At 37.3% G+C, this 19,778-nt stretch overlaps 3 protein-coding genes across 3 annotated transcripts; all 3 read right to left on the reverse strand.

Annotated features, from left to right (window-relative positions):
• Positions 1-574: 574 nt before the first annotated feature.
• On the reverse strand, positions 575-6,904 carry LOC116294405 (uncharacterized). The gene is made up of 5 exons (XM_089024227.1): positions 6,275-6,904; positions 5,095-5,360; positions 4,346-4,448; positions 3,942-4,073; positions 575-2,558 (listed from the first exon to the last, which is right to left on the reverse strand). The coding sequence occupies exons 1-5, from the start codon at positions 6,351-6,353 to the stop codon at positions 2,227-2,229; spliced, it is 912 nt and encodes a 303-aa protein (XP_088880353.1). The 5' UTR covers positions 6,354-6,904; the 3' UTR covers positions 575-2,226.
• Positions 6,905-7,039: 135 nt separating this feature from the next.
• On the reverse strand, positions 7,040-10,043 carry LOC116294338 (retinol dehydrogenase 7). The gene is made up of 4 exons (XM_031701923.2): positions 9,707-10,043; positions 9,042-9,242; positions 8,562-8,783; positions 7,040-8,179 (listed from the first exon to the last, which is right to left on the reverse strand). Exons 1-4 carry the CDS (start codon positions 10,041-10,043, stop codon positions 7,959-7,961), a joined length of 981 nt encoding a protein of 326 aa, XP_031557783.2. The 3' UTR covers positions 7,040-7,958.
• A 363-nt stretch (positions 10,044-10,406) lies between these two features.
• Positions 10,407-19,743, reverse strand: LOC116294392 (putative lipid scramblase CLPTM1). Its single transcript, XM_031701990.2, has 13 exons — positions 19,480-19,743; positions 18,641-18,805; positions 18,035-18,149; positions 17,678-17,760; positions 17,173-17,302; positions 16,399-16,501; positions 15,668-15,809; positions 15,270-15,363; positions 14,471-14,661; positions 13,569-13,664; positions 12,955-13,090; positions 12,404-12,571; positions 10,407-11,780 (listed from the first exon to the last, which is right to left on the reverse strand). Exons 1-13 carry the CDS (start codon positions 19,723-19,725, stop codon positions 11,587-11,589), a joined length of 1,863 nt encoding a protein of 620 aa, XP_031557850.2. The 5' UTR covers positions 19,726-19,743; the 3' UTR covers positions 10,407-11,586.
• Positions 19,744-19,778: the final 35 nt, after the last annotated feature.

The following is a 19,778-nucleotide window of genomic DNA, read 5'->3' on the forward strand; positions in this document are numbered from 1 at the left end:
CGATGAAAATAGAATCAAAGTGTTAACCCAAAGCAAAAATTTTATTCGCAAATGAGGTTTAGGCCTTCATTTGCTTATTTCCAATATATTTTCTATAAAAAAAGCCTGACAAAGCAACATTCTAACACAAATGCAACAAAACATCTTCGTACAATTGAAAATACCGTTTCAAACAGGTATTTCATCATAGTACATCAGTTTCTAACTGTTTAAAAAAGGTTTTGAGTGTTAACCAAAAACGAAAATTGGGATCAAAACTCATACAAAGTTTTGTTTCTAACTTTTGGCGTTTTTTGCCATTATTGCTCATTATTGAAAAAAATTTTCTCTTAAAGGTTAATCAAAGTCAACACTAATTTTGACGATTTTGATGGAAGGGGGGGGGGGGGGGGTGTGATACTGCGCATGCGCTGCACGCATTGAAAAGAGACCTTGTACCAAAAACGACTGAGCGAAATTTTTCATTTTTCTTTCTTCTTTTTCTCTTTCCCATTTCCGTTTTTTTTCTTTTCTTTGTCTAGTCTTCGTCCATTTTTAAAGAGTAAGAATTCAGTTTAACCAACAACCATTTTGTGGTTATTCGCACACTAATACTTTATTGCTCTATTTATTTGAATGATATAGTAATAACAGAAGAGTATAAAGTGCTTAAAACGACGAGAATTCTATACAATTGATGAATATTTCTGTATTAAAAATTTGACAGCTCCAAGTTATTCACGATGCCAATATACGAGTGGGTAATTATTAGTAGATACAAGTTAAGTAGGAAATTCATTTATATAAAGATAGACCCTTTGCACCGAGTCCCGAGAGGAATTGTTTTGGGGGATAAACCATGGATTTTTTTGGCATAAGAAAAGACGGCCTTTTGTTTTGTCCCCCAGAACAATTCCTCTCGGGACTCAGTGCAAGGGGTCTATAGGATGGTCCTTGAAGCTAGGGACAAGTCTTTTGTTTAAATTCCCCAGGGAAGGGGGAGGGGGAAGAGGGTAACTCCTTCAAAAAAAGTGTTAGCTCTAGCAGTAGGGTCACCTTAGACGAATTATTTCCGATTCATGGTCGCTTTTCTCGCCGATGTTTTGAGTTTTTATTTTGCGCAATATGGCGGACAACTTATGATCAGTACATATGTGGTTATTCGCTATTTTTTATATTCTCGACTTTCACATCCCCATAATACTTTGCGTCTTTGGGGGGTAACCAGAGGGTAAAAACCCACTTATTTTTCTGAAGGCTGATCAGACAATGTTGACAATACCTTGTTTGGTATCCAAAAATATAATTAAAAATTAAAAAAGATAGAAGCTTGAAGACATTTAAGGTAAATTTTAAACTTTTTTTCGTAAGTCAATACATTTTCAGTGTAAGACCAAAACTCTTGATGATCTGTACATGCAAAAATAACTTGGAATAAACTGATAATCAGTATTGTACAGATAAAAGCAGGTATAGTATCAATTCAATTAAGAAACCTTTCAATTTGGGACAGTTTTTTGATTGGTTACCCCCAAAGACGCAAGGCATAAGGGTAAAAGGCTAACACGATTAAAAAGCAAGCAATCGAAGCAAAATCTAGCTCTTAAAAACTGTTTGTTACTTTGAAGTGCAGAATTGACTTACAAAATTAAAAGTCAATATGAAAATTAATAAATCGTACCCATCAATACGAGCGTGCAAAGAAGAAGAATATCAGTTTGGGTCTACCTGTGGTAAAATGATTAAATGAGATTTTTTTTAAAGATATTTTTCCTGCAAGCTGGTGCACAGGTAGCCTAAGCTTGGTTTCTGTAGTGTCCTGTTATAAAGAAATGTATGGAGATTCATAAAAAAATTTTATTTTTTGAATTTAGCACGTTTTAAGACTTTTTTCCCCCACCAGTAAGAAATAAGAGAAGGTTGGAAACTCGAGTCCCAAAAGCGAACCATCACAGGTCTTTGAAACCTCGTACTGGTGGGGGGGGATCTTAAAACGGGCTAAATTCAAAAAATAACCACGCAGAGCCAAAGAAGTGCTATTTCTCAATGATCGGATAAAATTTCGGGGCTTTATTTCACGTTTCAATGATTTTATTGAAATTTTTTATGAATCTCCATACATTTCCTTATAATAGGATACCACAGAAACCAAGCTTGGGCTACCTGTGGCTGGTGCTACACAATAGGAAGCATATATACCTGTTGTATGCCGCTAAAAAGTAACTGCTCCGCAGTCCCTCCCTCACTTTAAACGGTCGCACAAATATAAAAGGCAGCGAGGTTTTTATCACATGACGATGCCATCCACTTCCCGCTTTCCTTATCCATATACACGCAGCCACCGTTATAGTAGTTTCCCCACCCTTTGCGGTAGTCATACCAAGATCCATCAGACCAGGTCCAAAAGGAGAACCATCTATTGGTTTTCAGTCTCAAACCTATCCACACCAAAGGACCGCGAGTCAAGTTTCTGATTCTTTCGTTTTCTTCATCGCTGTGAATGGATGGGAGATTCATCGACTTTTCTTTACAGACCTGCAAAGCGGCGTTCCAGGAAAACAGTGTCTCACTTGAATACACTGAAACAGAAAGAAATTCTTTGTTTGACATTAAAACTAAATGCGTCGGGTTTTTTGGCCGGTGCTGGGGTGCTTCGTGATCAACCATGTACTGCATGGGTAATGTATTGTCAAGTGTTTTTTTAAATTAAAAACTTGTAAGTCACAAGTCGACGCAAAACTAAAGTGCAACAAGATGTCGTACGACAATACACCAGTTCCGCATTCGATGCATACCGCTGTTTTTGAAGACCACAGACTCGTTTGCACAGGCTTAGCCTCGTTTATAAACCAGCCATTCATAGATACCATTAAAAGTCCGTGGGATTTAAAAGCATTTGTAATCTTCAACTTGCACATTCTTTACGTTACAGTTGACTTTTGCAAATGATTTGCTTTTAAGCGAGGCTAAACTATGCCGGTGGGACGAGTCTTAAGAAAAAATGTTGCGAGACAAGTTGCGGCAATCGTTGCAAAAAATTAAATTCTTTTCTACTTTTGGCAACGATTGAGTCTCTCTTTGCAACAATAGGCCTTTTCACGTATCCCGTTACTCAACCTCAGCCTTGTCAGCGTGTAATTATTCTTTAGAATTTGACTACAATCCGCAGTAATGAAAAGAATTTACACATCAACGAACAATTGAAACACTTAAAAATTTCACAGGTTGTAGGCAATTTCTAAAGAATATATTACACGCTGACAAGGCTGAGGTTGAGCCGCGGGATCTGTGAAATTGTTGCACCGTGTAAACACTCTTGCAACTTGTGTCGTAACGCTGTTGCGCGACACGTTGCAGTGAAAATTGCTCAGTGTAATCGCGCCTTTAAGCCCTATGATATTGAGCATCATAGCTCACGTACTGCTCTGTAAACTCTGCATAATAAGAATCCCAGATTCTAGTATGGGGAGGCGTCGCTAGGCAACCTGCATATATCACTGGCGAAGGAAGATGAAAATGGCTCAATATACAGTCAATTCAAAAAACGTTGTCGTCGACCGGCTCAAGCCTACGCGACTGGACCGAAAGGAATATGGGTAAAAATCACTCAAGCGGTTGAATATTCGTTCTGAATTAATTGTTCCCGCTAGTAATAAGATAATAATGGCGAGAAACAATCAAATGCATGTCTTTGGGTTTAGGGAAAGAAAAACAAAGTAGTTATGATTCAGTTCACAATTTCGAAAATATGAAGGCATTAAAAATACTTCTCCTTTAACACTTCCCGCTCGCCTACGAAGGTTCGTGCTGTAAACCAGGCATAACTAGTCAGATAAAATTATGGAGTCAACTCGGCTTCAATTATTGCTACCCAGAGTTCCTTTCGGTCCAGTCGCGTAGGCTTGAGTTGGTCGACGACAACATTTTTTGAATTGACTGTATCGTGAATCGATCAACCCTACCTCCATTCTCACAGTTAACTCCTGCGTATCCCTCAGAACAGTCACAGGCATACCCCTTTTGATCAAGGGATCTGTCGATATCTCTGCATTTGCCTCCATTAAGACAAGGTGCACTTGCGCATGGATTGAATTCTAAACAAAAAAGAGTATACTTTCAAGAGAGCATAAATAAGAGAGAGAAACTTCTTGATATCGCGCGCGCCATATAAATTCCCGCGGTTGGGCTATTTTTAGAAACCGCGGATGCAGTTTCAAATTTCGTCAAGTAGCGCTCTTGATAATTTGTTGTCCCGAAATGGATTAAGAAGACACCAAATGAAATAATTTTCTTACCGAGGGGGGTGGGGTATGTTGGGTGACGTGGTAGGAAGGGAGGGGTGGAAGGGTTGTCTAATTGGTCCTACCTGCACAATTTTCTCCTACAAAGCCAGGCTTGCATTCACATCGGTGCGTCCCGTCAACAAAGTTGAATCTGCACGTGGTATTTTTAAGGCAGCTGCAGGTGTTCTGTGTTATCAAAGGTTAAAATATGGGCAATTTTATAACCACTTAACACATACACACACACAGATCGGATTAGAGCAGTTTTCGTACGACTGTGAAAAGCTTACCGCACGAACACGGTCGTGACACGGCAAGGCATACGCCAAGCCCAATAATGTTGCTACTCTCCATCCAATCAAATACCCTAAACACGGCGTGGACACGGTCACGCCAACTATGTCACGCACTGCCAGACCAATCACATTGCGCGAGAAAAAAAATCCCCAATCAAAATCCTAGAAAACATCACAGTCACGGCAAGGTACACATACTGCATACACAACTGCTTTAATGGCCAAACTAGTGGCACGTAACGCAACGTTATGCGTGTAAAACGAAATGTTCCAAATAAATTGGTAGAAACTAACGAATGCAGCCTGTTTTGGAAGGGCAGCACTTACTTCTAATATCCAGTGTGAGCTAACAAACTTACTCCCGACCCTCGTTCCAAGATCGAATTGAAAGTATTAATTAAGGCGGTTTCGAAGGGAAGAAAACTGGGGGAAAGCCTCTCGAGACAAGAGCCATCAAGAAACTCTACTAATGGTGGAGAGGCGGATGGATGCCACACCGGTCGAACTAGGAGAACCACTACTAAGGAGATCCTTACCTCAGCACTCCTGTAGATGGTGCCTCGTCTGTTCGCTAGATGTTCAGGGTGCATAATGTGGTCAGACTCGCTCAGCTCACACATGTATTTCTCTCCACTCGCACTGGTACCGAAGTTGTACGAGATACAGCGATCATCCTGAAAACACATTGACTCGCAGTTTCCATCGTTGATAACCGCTGGTATTGTTTTAAAGACGTGGTTTGCAAGAGCTTTACCTTCCATTGTTACTTTAAAAACCATATCTTTGCAGCCGTTAGCATTTACTGAAACAGGGTAAAAGGGTATACGTAATGTTACTGAAGTCAGACCACCCCTCCCCTCCTCAGAATACTGGTCAAGACCAACCCCCTCTCCTCAGAATACTGGTCAAGACCACCCCTCCCTTACCTCCAGTTGCAGTACTGACTCAGCCCCACCCTTATCATCAATTTCCTCATTTTCCCAGGACATCTCGTTAGTATCATCGCTAACGTTGTTAATTAAAGTTCATTTCTTACGTTGGTCGTTTCCTAATGATGTTACCCGCAGTTCTTTAAAGTATTCAAAACTAACTGCTGTCAAAAGAAAGAGAGAGAGAGAGAGAGAGAGAGAGAGAGAGAGAGAGAGAGAGAGAGAGAGAGAGAGAGAGAGAGAGAGAGAGAGAGAGAGAGAGAGAGAGATAGTTCATTTCATTCCTTCCTTTCTAGGTTGACTTTTTTCGCCCATTTTTCTGTTCGGATATATGAATATCTGAAAAACTACCTCGAGGACCCCTAAATAGTTTCTTTCCTTTAAGACTACTGACGAAGTTCACCCAAGCGAAAGAAAACCGACGTTTTGAAGTCATACCGACTCCATTTTCAAGGCTATAAGATTAAATTATGCACAGAAAATGGCTTCTCGTATTTACTTTTTATAATAAAACGATATGTCCGAACCAATTTATTTATGCTGCGAGTTGTTCACCAATACACTTGAGCAATAAAAAATTGTGTTTTGAATATTTTTTATGGACTTTTTTTTCAATAGAACGCAGTCACCTTAAAAAAACACCTATTTTATTTGAAAAGCTATGTTGTGTTATTTCGAGAGTCGAGAAAGAAAAAAGATTATAAAGAAAAACTCCCCGATGTCAGAAGAGGAACTCTATTCACATTATTTATAAACCCAGATAGAAATTTAAAAAATCAAAACTTACCCAGTATTATCAGGTAGAAAGCTTCGTAAAACATCCACAGGATTTGGGCAATTCGCACACCTCTTATCCACCAGCCCATGACTGAGGTAGAGCGTCCAAGGGCCGGTCAAAACTGATTTAGTTTCTGCAAATGATGACCGTTTTATAAACCATATCATGCTCTAATTAGTGGTTATTTTTCAAGAGATATTTTGGTCATTAGCTGTAGTCAGTAGTTATTTTTCAATCGATACTCTCGTCATTAACTGTGTTGGCTAGACAAATAATATTAGATGAGGTAGAGCTGGGCTTCCTGCAGAGCTTATGTAGTTAATAAAACACCTGTTATCGGCTTCTGAAGGAAGGAGGGGAAGCCTTAATTTTTTGATATCCTGGGACAATCTAAGAGCAGATCTATGTCAGGGCACGGCTAACTCACAGTTTGAATTAGAATTTAGCGTGTTAACCTTGTGAATGGGAAAAAAACGGAAAATCCGAAAAAATCAAGGTAGAGCTAACAAACTCTACTCGCGTGTGATGCCAAGCCCCCCCGGCCCACAGTGACGTAAAAACCAAAACCTCATGTGGTTTTAGACATCATTATCTCGATATTTCAGTTGACAAATAGCGAGATAAACTGTCCTAATTTGGGGATATCACTCTGACATTCACTAAGCAGAGTCATTAACTCAACTTTTAGAAATATTACTTCAAAACCTGTTTTTACACGCAAGCGACTTCATCTTTCTTGTCAAGTTATTTTGAGACCAATTATTGATCCTTCCATTCACAAGTAACTCTATCTTTATTTACCGTCAGATAAATATGAAAAGCAAGCCAAATACAAGGTCCCTTGCAAAAACATGTAGGTGATGGCGGTAAATTACTTGAAAATAACTCACACTATCAATGAGTTTTATGCTATAAATTTGATTCACTATATTCCCTTACACGGCTAATGAGACTCTAGGATATTTCTAGGCACAATTATTGACAAGATTTTCAAATGATACATAGTAAATTAGCCAATTCTTTTTCTTTTTCAATTTTTCATAAGTTTGCACGAACTATTCGAAACTTCTTAGAAACATGCATCTTCGTTCACTTTATTAAAAATCGTCATAAAACTTTTTGAATTGCTTATAAAACTACTACTCTAATTTTTATTTCCATAAGCCCCTTATTTTTTACCCAGCGAAAAGAGGTCCTTTTCCACCCTTTTATTTTAGTATCTTTGAAAGTTTCCTATTCATAGATAAAGATAAGCGTTTTGCATGCGATAGGTATATACATATAGAGAAAATGTTTTCAATTGATATCGCACTAGGGAGAGCAAACGGCAAAAACCAATAATTCTTAAAAGAATATAAATTGAAATTAATACAGGCTTCTGTGCTTCTGCACTTATATTAATCCAATCACTCGGTTTTGAAATGGAAAGCCATTTTAGAGCAACGATACCTGAATACCATTCATTGAAAAAGTGGTCTAATCTCCGTCAGGGGATGCACGTCTCTTTTGCGAGGGAGGGGTGGGAGGGGTTAAAAAATTACTTTTAATACTTCATGATTCTAGCAGTCTCATCAGAATGTGAAGAAATATTGAGTTGCCCCCTTTGACATCCAAAAATAGTCAAAACTATACTCATGATCTTCTTATCTGAAGCCTTGACACCCCACCCACCCCTCCCCCCAAAAACTTTCCCTTACATTCTTGTAGCCTTTGGTTTAGGATACGAACTACCGAGCACAAAATCCTGTACACTTGAAGGAAGCAGTGCCAACCATCTCCATAGCAATTTATGGTCCCAGCCAATGATGTATCTGGTTTTAGGGTGAGTAGAGGTAATGGAATGATTCATTGCATTGATGACTTGACTGATGTCTCTGGATGCAAAGCTGCTCATTGTCTGCATTAGTTTCATACCTAGATGTAGATAATTTTGATATTTTATATACTGTAGAAATCTTGGAAAAATTTATGATGCTAAGAATCTGAAGAAAGAAAAAAGAGGAAGGAAGGAAGGGAGGAAAAAGGGGAAAGAAATAAGAAAGATAAAGAGTTAAAAAAGGAAAGGAAGGAAGGGAAAAAGGAAAGAATTAAAAGATAAATAACCTCTAATAACCTTTTAGATGAAGAAAGGAAGGAAGAAAGAAATAAAACATTGAAAAAAATCTTTGGGAGGGGGGGGGGGGGGCACAAAATCACAACAATAACTTAATAACAGTAATAAAAATCGAATATATGCATTTATATTTCACGGTTCCGGCGCCCCTGATAGATGCCATTATTTGAACAAAAACCTCACCTTCATCACAGAATTCCTGGCCATATTCTTCTCTAGTTTCCTGACTTAGATTATTCCATAGTTTTTCCATGACTTGTTTGTGTAATCTGAAGTCTGTGATGTTGGTTTTAAAGAATCCAGGATCAATGGTATGAACCAATACTCCAAATGGTCTGAGTTCATTACGAAGTACATCAGTAAAGCACTGAACAGCATACTTTGATGATGAGTATGCTCCGCCACCTAGAGATATGTGTATATATACTGCATGTTAGTGTGGCTAAATAATGAGGGGGAAAGAAGGTAGGAGATGGGCATTAATTTATGTTTGTAATCATCATATTTGTTTTTCTTTCTCCATAATTCATTATAATGTAAACTTGTTAATTCATGTGAAAAGTAAAAAAGGCTAAAGTCCAAAGAGGCAGTATTCCAAGGACCAAACCCCCAACCCTCCCCCACAGGGGGTAGATATGAGGATTGGAGAGCTAAATACTATACCTGGCATTGGCACCTTGCCAGCAGCACTTGCCACATTAATGATTCGACCACAGGATTTTTTTAACAAGGGTAGAAATGTTTTGGTTACCTCCAACATACCCCAGACATTCACATCAAATACTCTCTTCAGATCTCGTACGGGAGTCCATTCTATCGGCCCTGGTTCACCTATACCTGCATTGTTGACTATAGCCCACAGAACTAGCAATAAGGGAAAAAACAGGAAAAAGATATTGATATCAAATTTATCAGCTTCTCTACTCAGACTCTCAGCCATCATACATACAGTATAATTCAACATCCCTATCCTGGTTGTCTCATTAAGTATCCTTACCGCTATGTACCCCCTTTAGTACCTCCTTGACAGCTGTACTCTTACCTCAACATCTCTAATCTTCAACACCATTAATGCTAGTACCATCCTACCTCTCAAGATTGATTCCTATTCTGGGTGCCTCATTGAGTATCCCTGCCACTACCCCCTCCAGTGCTTCCTACCCCTTCCAGTGCTTCCTACCCCTTCCAGTACTTCCTATCCCCTCAGTATCTCTAGCAATATTGTTCTAACTCTCGATATCCCCAATACATGGGCCATATGCATGGTAGATTCTTATGTTAAGTGGAATGGTGAAGAAGAAGGGGGTCAAAAACTCCTTCAAACTCACCAAGATCATTCGTGTTTTCGATGAAGTTTTTTACGTGGTCAAAACATCCTTGAACGTCCTTAGTGTTAGTCACGTCCATTCTCATAGTCTTGAGCCTTGAAGAGCATTTGCTCTGTAAGACATTTTCGCCTTTCTCCGTCAAACAGCCTGCGAAAACGCGAAGACCTTGCGAATCTAATACGAGAGCTAATTCGTGTCCGAATCCACTATCACACCCAGTTATCACTACGCATTTGGTATGCAGTTCAGATACTGTGTTATCCAGATTTATGAAGTAGTTAACGATAAGGATTATAAGAAAGGCCACAGCAATCAAGACTCCAATAGTAATGTCCATTACTCAAAAACACAGGGATCCCGTTAGTAAACTTTATCCTCTCAGATTGGAATGCCAGAAAAAGGGATATATAGGAGGAAAAGTTAAAGAAAGACTTAAACTGGAATGGAAGTGTATGTGCTTAGTGAACTCAGTAAACCTGTGAAATAGATATTGGACTAATACGTATCATTATTATAGAAATGCCTGCACTAGTTTTCACATCTATGTAACATATCATAGAAGCTTCAGATTTCATAATGCTTCGTAATAGTTGGAAGGTGAAATCAAAAAATAAGGGATAGGAAATAAAAGAAAGAGAAAAGGAATGAATGGAAGGGAAAAGAAAGGAATGGAAGGGAAATAAAAAAAAAGAAATCTTCATTTAGGTAGCAGATTTAAAATTTCTTTATTTCATACTACTTTTACCCCTCTTGTAAATTATTCTAAATCAATGACGATCTTTATCTGGATCAAATTTAACCAATGGCAGATCCATTGTAAAGAATACAATATTGCAATAATGCAACAAACATTTAAATCTAGTTAAAGTTTAAATAAAATTTGACTAAATTCATTGAGTATATTTTACTCTTAAAGAATCGTACATAACTTTTCATGTTTGTTTTGAATCCTTAAGGAATGAATTCATGATTTCAAAATTTTTTGTAACATTTTATTTGACCGATGAGTAGGTTTAGACTAAAACATTTAGACCTCTTGCCCTCATGATCTACCAGTCAATAGCCCATGAAGGCAACAGGTCTTATTGTTAAGTAATTCATACATTCCTATGTAAAGCATTAGGTACAGGGCCCATAATCTTTTGAAATTAAGTTCAAAAATTAAAGTGCACCTGTACCCTTTGACAATACTTTCAGTACTGATTCTACATGAAGTAGATGGTTGAATGGTAAAATATTTCTTGATTTGAGTGAAGCATCTCTAAGTTATGAAGGTTTATACTCCCAATATGTTACTGATGGTGACGTCAGGTAATGTATTTTTTTTTGTAACTAGTAATACTAAATGCTGGCCATTTTGAAAATACAAATTTAAAATAGCTTTTATGTAAACCATGAGTAAAATAATGATGCTTTTTAAATACATTTTCTATGAACCAGTTCAATTTTGTATAATGTAATTAATCCTCAATAGACGTCACACTTAAAGCTTAGCACTTTACAGCCTTTTCAATTTGAACATCCTAGAGCTTTTTAACTTCAGATGAAATAAAGTCTCCCAGAAAGAGAATGATGGATTAAATAAGAAATAAAATGTCAGATAAAACCAAGCATATTACAGCCTCTTCAATTCAAATATTTTACAGAAATTTTTTAAATGTCAGATTTAATATAGGCTCTGAATTTTAAGCAGAGAAAAAAGGATGACAAAAGCAAGCTTAGCACATTGCAGATATTTCCATATGAGCTTTTACAGCATTTTTTTTACATCAGAAGAAATATGTTTTCTGAATATTAAACAATGAAAAAAAAGGGGAATTTATTTTTGGTTTACTAACTCCATATTTACTTAACGATGCAGCATGAAATATTTAAGATATTCAATCATTTTTCTTGTCAGAAGGAGGAGAAACTGTGCCATTTTTAGCTTCTTTTTGATCTTCTTTTTGATCATCTTTGTCCTCTATTGCTGTGCCGTTGGCCAAGTCCTCTCCAGATACTCCAAATTCATTGACTCTCTTGGGGTCAATCTTGTATATCCAGCGTTGGTAGAGATAAATAAAGAACACAATGTCTGATAGAAAATAAGCAAAACAAGATGTTAGTAACTTAAATCACTTGAACTATAGTTAGCTGTATGAGAATAAAAAAACAGGTCATAAATCTAGCATAATTCAGCTTCTGCTCCAATGCTTCATGAGTTAGCTCTCTTTCACTAGAGAATCAAACGCTGGTTACATGGATTCCATTTACTGTCATTTTACTCTAACCATGAACACTTGAGTTTATTAATTTTTTTTCTTATTTGTGTGAAACGCTTTCATTTTTTCATTCTCCTTGAATAGTCTTATAGACTTTCAATACATCTAGCTCAAATTCTTAAGCTTTCGATTCATAATCTGATTGGTTGACAAACTCAAGTGTTCATGGTTAGAATAGACTGACAGTAAACCAACTTTGTGAAGCCCAAATTGTTCTTTATGCTCAGTAGAATGAAATCTATAAAAATAAATATTATTATTAAGGTCTGTTCATTTTTTAAATCCTGGATTTGCCATTGCCTTTCCTTTCCCACAAAGTATACCGTCACTCTAATTTGGAAGGTCAGTCACAGATATCTTTCTGAAACTAGGCATTTATGATTCTAAACATTGACACATACGGCCTTCAGTATTAAATAAAAGGAAGTTAACTCACCATCTCTAAAACAGCCTATCCTATACATCATGGGCATTTTGATAACAAAGGCAAACAAATCATCAATGAAAGTATTGAGAGCTTTGTATGTCATCATACGCCATGGCAGGTGGGCTACAGACTTCATCTTGTAGTTAATGAACAGCTGAGGTGTCATCATTATAAACCCTGCGTGAAAAGAGAATTGCAATTTAATGGACTCTTTTAGTTGTAGCCTTAATGTTTTCTCATTTCAGACCAAGTGTCATTCCCTAGAGTATCATTTCTTTGTTTAATTGTTGGTACAGGAGACACATGAATAGGGATACAACTCAAGTAAAGAGTTGTATGCACCTCCCTCCCCTCCCTTCATCTCCCACATATGATATTCTCTTTTTTTCTTCTTTATCTCCACCAGTGCTCTATTTTAAAGCTATGTTAAATGCTACTAAGATTTCAGAGAAGTTAAAACGAGTGTGAGAATTCACTGGGAATCAAACTATGGACCTCAGACTAAGAAGGCATCTAGTGCAATGAGTGAACAACATTGTCACACGACACACTGTACTCACCAAAAGTAAGCAGGAATCCATAAAGCATACCAAGAACCCAGGAGTACCAGCCCTTATGCTCCAGGTATAGCAGAGAGTAGACGGCATAGCCCAAAAGAAGAGGGAATAATGCCCAAGAAAGGTACTTAAAAGCCATCTGTAACATAATGAATTATGAACAAGATTAGAATACAGTATTACATCATTCCTTTGAGAAAGAGACTGAACACAACACAAGTGACCTCTAATTTTGATGGTTCCAATTATTCATGGTGATGTTTTCCCATTACAGACCACTTGTCATTCACTAGAGTATCATTTCTTTGTTTGGGGATGAGAAGACACATGAATATGGACACAACTCAAACAAAGAATCTTATTCTCAAGGGAATGACACCTGGTCTGAAATGGGAAAACATCACCATGAATAACTTGAACCATCAAAATTAGAGTTCACTTATGTTGTGTCTATTCTAACTTACTAACAATGACGCCACTGTTTTTCCCCTCCCCTCTTCCCCAACCAGGATGAATTAGGTCTATTCTAACTTACTAACAATGACGCCGCTGTTTTTCCCCTCCCCTCTCCCCCAATGATGAAAGGGAAACATTCTGAGGACTAAAAGTCATCCTACCTCATCAAACTGTCTTGTTGATGACTGGACATAAGTTTCCTTATCTTCAAACTTGGGCCGAGGGAAGATACCCAATATACGATTCTCTCTGTCAAACTGGTAAAAGATATAATTAATCAATTGGAATCCATCCATTTATTAATCAACTAAGCAATCAATCTGGAATAAAAATGACGGACGGACAGTTGCCGTTCATGATTAGTTTTAGATCTGTCATACCTCGATTCTGGCTCAACATTACTGCTCAACATTACCAGCAAGGCTAAGAATTGACCAGAAATGTTATAATTCTGGATGGATATTGTCCAATTAATGGCCATTGCTTTAAGTCCCGATCAATCAATCACTCAACCAACTAATTAAATTACATGATAATCTAATTAGGTTGAATCTCAATGAGTCTCAAACATCAATTTAACAAATAGACATCAGTTTTTATGTGTCTGTCCTCTTATTGACGATAAATTGCGTCATCACATTATCAAAGTAGTGTGGATTAACAAGGCGTAACCGAGTGGATCCGCATACTACTTTGACAATGTGATGACCCAATTTATCGTCAATAAGAGGACAGACACATAAAAAACTGATGTCTATTTGTTTTTTACAATAACAAAAAACGATAAAAACTTCTCATCTTTAGCGATCAAAACAACCAACGGAAAGAGTGCGTGCTCGTTGACGCCAGCTTTATCTGTCTGTCCTCTTATTGATGATAAAAAATAACCAATCAGCACGCGAGAAATTGTAAGTTATTGTAAAACAAACATTTGATTGAAACATGTAGATAGAATCTTAATTTTGACGTAAAATAAAATGCTGAACTCGATGAAACATGGTGAACACAAAGAGGTTTTTGATTTGGCATGTGAAATGGGACATCAGAGGTAGGTTTAACTGACCTTGACGTCTGTTACTTTATTGATTTTCCATAACTCAATTACGAGACCAATACAACAGCTGATTATAATCATGGTATTGGTGTCGTTATCAAGCACATACAGCAAGACAATAATAGACTGGAACACGTTGAAGAACACAGATCTGACGGACAGGCCTTCCAATGACTTACGACTCCTCCAAAACTGGATGTCTGAAAAGTAAACCACAAGCATTGTCAATAATAATCCCAGTAAGTACCCACCCATCCATTGGTATCGCCTTTAGGATGAGTTAATTGGGTCACTCGAGTATGAAATATCCTACCATTTAAAGGGGCACTTGGATGAAAATCAATGAAAATTGGAAATGAAAACTTGAAACTTGTTTAAACTTATCTATATGGCCCAGATAGTAGCCAAGCAACATGTTTCCTTCACCATCAAAAGTGGCAAAAAAAATTATCAATTTTATTCAGCATCTAAAATGTGAGTAAATGACGTCATTTACTCAACCCTATTGTTCTTTTCGCTTTTAACTCAAAATATCTCAACAGCGAGTGGCTCCCAGGCTAAAATTTGCACTAATCTGGTTTTCATAATTATAACAAGTCATATTATCCTCGAATACTTCAATTATTCGGACTTTCAAAAATCGGGGTGTTTTCATCCAAGTGCCCCTTTAAAAATATTATACTGTTCACTGTCCCGTCTGTCATTAAACACAAGGGGAACCCTGGTTAAAGATTTTATCATCATATGCTTATCGTACTAAAATCTTACTGAATCCATTCTGGCAGATCACAATGGAATTGATGCTTACCATTTTTGAATGCAAGGAATTCAAAGACAGTGTGTACTAGAGACACCACAATGGTGATGCCCAACAAGTAAGGGTTAGTTTCTACCATTGTTCTCTGTAAAAGAAAAAAAACAATGAATAAAAGAATGAATAGATGAATAAATGGATGAAATGAGTGCATGGACAAAAGAAACAATATGGATAAAAGAATGAATTAGTGGATGGATGAATGAAAATATGAATGAATAGTAAAATCCTGTGAATGGATGGATAAATGAACAGATGGATTGATGCCGTAGGGAGGGTAAGTGGGTGGTTGGGATGGATAGAGTTGGGAGTGGAGGGGAGATAGAAAGCTGAATGGAAAGGATAGGTTGAGATGAGATGAATGGGCAGACCAATGATCGATATTTTCTCACCTTCAGGGTATCTTGTTCCTCTTCTGACTGTTCTCCTTCATCTCCCAACATAGAGAACCACTTCTTTCGCACCCTCTGTGATTCATACATTTGCCATTTGAACAAGGAAATAGGACTGTAAGTAAGGTGCAGCTCCAGCTCTCTGTACAAATCAAAGACACATCTGGGCTATTAGACAACCACAAAATCTACAAAATAGGAATGATTCACAGGGATTTCTGTTGATCACTGGAGACTAATCAATAAGTGAATGAGAAAGGAGAGTATCATTTCTTTGTTTAATGGCTGTGCATGATAAGACACACAAATATGAGTACAACTCAATCATAGAATCTTATGGAGGCTTAGCACCATCACGTGCTGACACCCCTAATACAGCTTGGGCTGCATGTGGTTAGATAGCAGAACAATAAAATCCCTTTGCTCTTGGGAATTGAGTTCTATCTCATGTAAAATGATTGTATTGTTCCTGCCATCTAACATAGCTGCCATCACATAATGGTGCAAAGCCTCTATTCTTGAGAGAGTTACACATGGTTAGAAATGGGAAAACATTAGCTGAAGCTGAATTGTAATTATTTTTACTAAAGTCCCAAAAAACTTTTTCACTGCCTTCAAGACACTGTCAAAAGCTGAAACATTTATCTTTAACTAAATATTAACCAACAGCTAAGATTTAGAATCAAGATATGACATTTGACTGCTATTAAAAAAGGTTTTTCTTAACTTACGGTGTTGTCTCATTGATTGGCATGTATTCACTTCCCAGATTCCAGTAGTTATTTAGATATAACAATGGAAAATACATGTTGGTAAGATTGTCAAACTGTATAACTGAATAGAAATAGAAATAATTAATTAGGATAATGAAACAAAGAAATGAGATTTGGAAGCAACTTTTTATAGCCTGGAAGTACAATGATTCATGATGATGGAAATGGTGAAGATGATGACAATGGTGCATGATGATGGTGATGATGATTAATTATGATGATGGCGGCAGCAATTGATGACAATGATGATGGTGATGAAGATGGAGGTGGTGATGATGATGTTGATATTGGCACTGGTGATAAAGACGGAGAGTGATAATAGTGATGATGATCATAGTGATGATGGTGGTGATGGTAGTGATGCTGATGATAAAGTGATGATGGTTGTGGTAGTGAAAATAATGATAGTAAAGATGATGGTGGTGGTAGTGATGATAATAATAGTGGTAGTGGTGGTGGTGATGATGATGATAGTGATGATAATGGTGGTGGTGGTGGTGGTATTGACGCTAAAGAGGATGATAATGGTGGTGGTAATGATGATGATAGTGATAGTGATGATGATGGTGGTGGTGGTAGTGACACTAGAGAGAATGATAATGGTGGTGGTAATGATGATGATAGTGATGATGACAATGGTGGTGGTGGTCATAGTGTTGATGGTGGCATTAGTGTCAATGATGGTTATGATGATGGTGCGTGATGATGATACTATAAGAGAACTCTACTCACATTCATCCATGGGAGGTGGGACAGCTCCTGGTGTCCACGGTGTCTGATCATCCATCATATTGATAGTCAAATTAGGATGCCAGTAAGAAATAATATCAACCTTTTTCTTGTCTTCACTTTTTATACTTTCCTATAAAAATAATTTTCAAGACAAGATTCTTAAAGATAATGTATTTACTATAAAGAATTTGCTTCTACCACATATATCTATAGAATAACTGTTATAAATCTCGCGTTCTGATTGGTTGGGAGCATCATTCCTATCCAAAATAATGGTTGCTGAATTTTTTATTTTATAAAAGAAATAAAAAACTTGCTTGCTATGCTGTGTGCAGTCATAAAGCACTTGGGGATTGGCAGAACACTCGAGAAGTGTCTAGAAGCACTCCGCTACGCATCGTGCTTCTCCAAACACTTCTCTTGTGTTCTACCTATCCCAGTGTGCTTTATAACTGCACGCAGCACGCACACACATTTTCTATTTCTTCAATAATTCATGTTTTACCTCCTTCTTTTTCCCGTCAGTTTGTAGTCCTGTCAGAAGATTAACAGTGTTACTAATCCTTCTTTTCTTGTATACTGTCAGCACTACACAAACAAAAAAACCAACATCTTTAAAGACCATTTATAACTTCAACTGGAGTACCAACTTTTGAATAGAACATAATATGATATCCATAGACCATTTTCTATGGAAGTATTGGTAAACATGGTGCATTCTGGTCAAGCTTGGATACAAACATATTTCCTTCACATGCTTTATAGAGCACTAGAGTAAATCACAACTAGAAGACCAATGCTTGTTAAACTCAGAAAATAAAAGGTTATACATAATGTGCTTGATATTGCATAAAATACTTACACATTGTTCTATTCACCACATCAAGTCTCCTGTAGCGCGGAGCCTTGGGGTTGGGTGGCCTGTTCATTTTGGTAACAAACACATGGATATATAGAGACCCATTATTCATCAATTCCTGGAAATCAAAAATAATGACTTAAGTTATAATACTGAAGGTATGATGTATTTTATTTAAATTCACTATCTTTATAGGTTTCTGGCTATATTTTAACATCTATATTCCTTTGGAGATGAGGTAGCATAAAATAAAATAAAATATACAAAATGATGGCTGTTCAGTCAAATGTCATTATCACAGGCCAAAAAAAATTTAGCTAAGTCATACTAAATATTTCTGACTTAACGTTACTGATCAAAATTACCGACAAGGCGAAGATTTCACTGCACAAATCCCAGTTCTAGCCGGACATTGTCTAATGTCCTGCCGTTATTTCAAGCCCGGGGCCCAGTTGTTCAAAGCCCGATTAGTGCTAATCCTGGGTTAACTCTTAATAAGACCTATAGAGTTAATCCTGGATTAGCCCTAGTCCAGCTTTGAACAACCCGGCCCTGAGGTAGTAAATTCATGCCATTGTGATAGGCATAATAATATCTATTGGTACTTACCTCAGAAGCCTTGATGGTGTAGCTGTATGTATAACTACCATCGCCATTCTCACCACATGTCCAGTTACCAAACTGAAGCTTATTTTGCTTCCAAATCAACAGACTTGTATTATTGAAGTCTTCTGGTTGCATATAGCTTTTGTCAGATATGTAGACATAAAGGTCCTGCCATGAAAAAACAACACCAAATTGTGATTAAATTGGCAATATTTAGGAATAAATCACCATCCAGTTTTCTCAGTTGTCAGTCTGTTGGGGGGATATCATTAAAAGATTCCAAAACAACGATTCTAAACAGTCACAAATGGAAATCGGGCAATAGACTGTCAATCAAATATACTGTTTGGTAACTTTACATACTCTTATTTCAAGACAGTAGTCTATCACCTGATTTCCTTGTCATGACTGTTGTGTCAATCAGTGCATAGCAATGAAAACGCTGGTAATGCATAATTAAATTTCTGAAGAAAGCGAAAGAAAAGCTAATAATATAAGCTTAATTACGACGTTAGCAACCTTAAAAGCGCCACCAGGGAAGCCTTTATATAGGAAATAGAGAGTGAATAAAAACACCATATTTCTAAAACCCACTGACTTTAGTTCGCTAGCCAAACACAATTAAAAGGAGATTATGAATCAGAGAATTCATTGCGTGGTCTTATTACGAATGTGAGCTTTTTTCACACGTGTATAGCTAAGGTGAACTACGTTTTTTTTTTACAGAAATTTAAATTATTGGATCTCTCAAGGCAACATATGCAGACCCTCGTAGCTAGCAATCTAATACTCTAACGGTATATCCCATTATAATTTTAACCTTTAATTGATCATCTACTCACCATGAAATCCCTGGGTTTAAACAAGTTGGTCGCCGGTGTAAAACCAGAATTCTCAGTGCCCTGTTGCTGTTTCCCTCGAAATAAATTTGAAATCAGCCAGAAAATAAAAATTCTGAATAAGATTCCCTTCCATGGAGACTCTTGTTGTTGTGGTTGTTCGTTCTGGGGGTTATTTTCAGCAGGAGGTTGAGTAGATTGAGAATTTTCGACTTCGTTTGAGCCGCTTTCTCTTGCTGTGTCCGCCATATTGAAAATTTCGATGAAAGAGATTTTGCCGAGAGCCTGGGTACGAGGTTTGC

The sequence above is a fragment of the Actinia tenebrosa genome, unplaced genomic scaffold (assembly GCF_029948245.1).
Source record: "Actinia tenebrosa isolate PJP-AT-01 unplaced genomic scaffold, QUT_ActTen_1.0 PGA_scaffold8__29_contigs__length_14323225, whole genome shotgun sequence".
Lineage (NCBI taxonomy): Eukaryota > Metazoa > Cnidaria > Anthozoa > Actiniaria > Actiniidae > Actinia > Actinia tenebrosa.

Coding starts and splice junctions, on each gene's coding strand:
- LOC116294405 (XM_089024227.1), bottom strand. CDS start 6,353: ATGGGCTGGTGGATAAGAGGTGTGCGAATTGCCCAAATCCTGTGGATG. Junction 4,449..5,094: donor CCATCTACAGGAGTGCTGAG/GTAAGGATCTCC, acceptor TTGATAACACAG/AACACCTGCAGCTGCCTTAA. Junction 4,074..4,345: donor TGTAGGAGAAAATTGTGCAG/GTAGGACCAATT, acceptor TTTTTTGTTTAG/AATTCAATCCATGCGCAAGT.
- LOC116294338 (XM_031701923.2), bottom strand. CDS start 10,043: ATGGACATTACTATTGGAGTCTTGATTGCTGTGGCCTTTCTTATAATC. Junction 8,784..9,041: donor TGGCAAGGTGCCAATGCCAG/GTATAGTATTTA, acceptor ACATATCTCTAG/GTGGCGGAGCATACTCATCA. Junction 8,180..8,561: donor CCAGGAATTCTGTGATGAAG/GTGAGGTTTTTG, acceptor ATCTACATCTAG/GTATGAAACTAATGCAGACA.
- LOC116294392 (XM_031701990.2), bottom strand. CDS start 19,725: ATGGCGGACACAGCAAGAGAAAGCGGCTCAAACGAAGTCGAAAATTCT. Junction 13,665..14,470: donor ATAAAGTAACAGACGTCAAG/GTCAGTTAAACC, acceptor ATCTTTTACCAG/TTTGACAGAGAGAATCGTAT. Junction 11,781..12,403: donor GATAGGCTGTTTTAGAGATG/GTGAGTTAACTT, acceptor ATTTTCTATCAG/ACATTGTGTTCTTTATTTAT.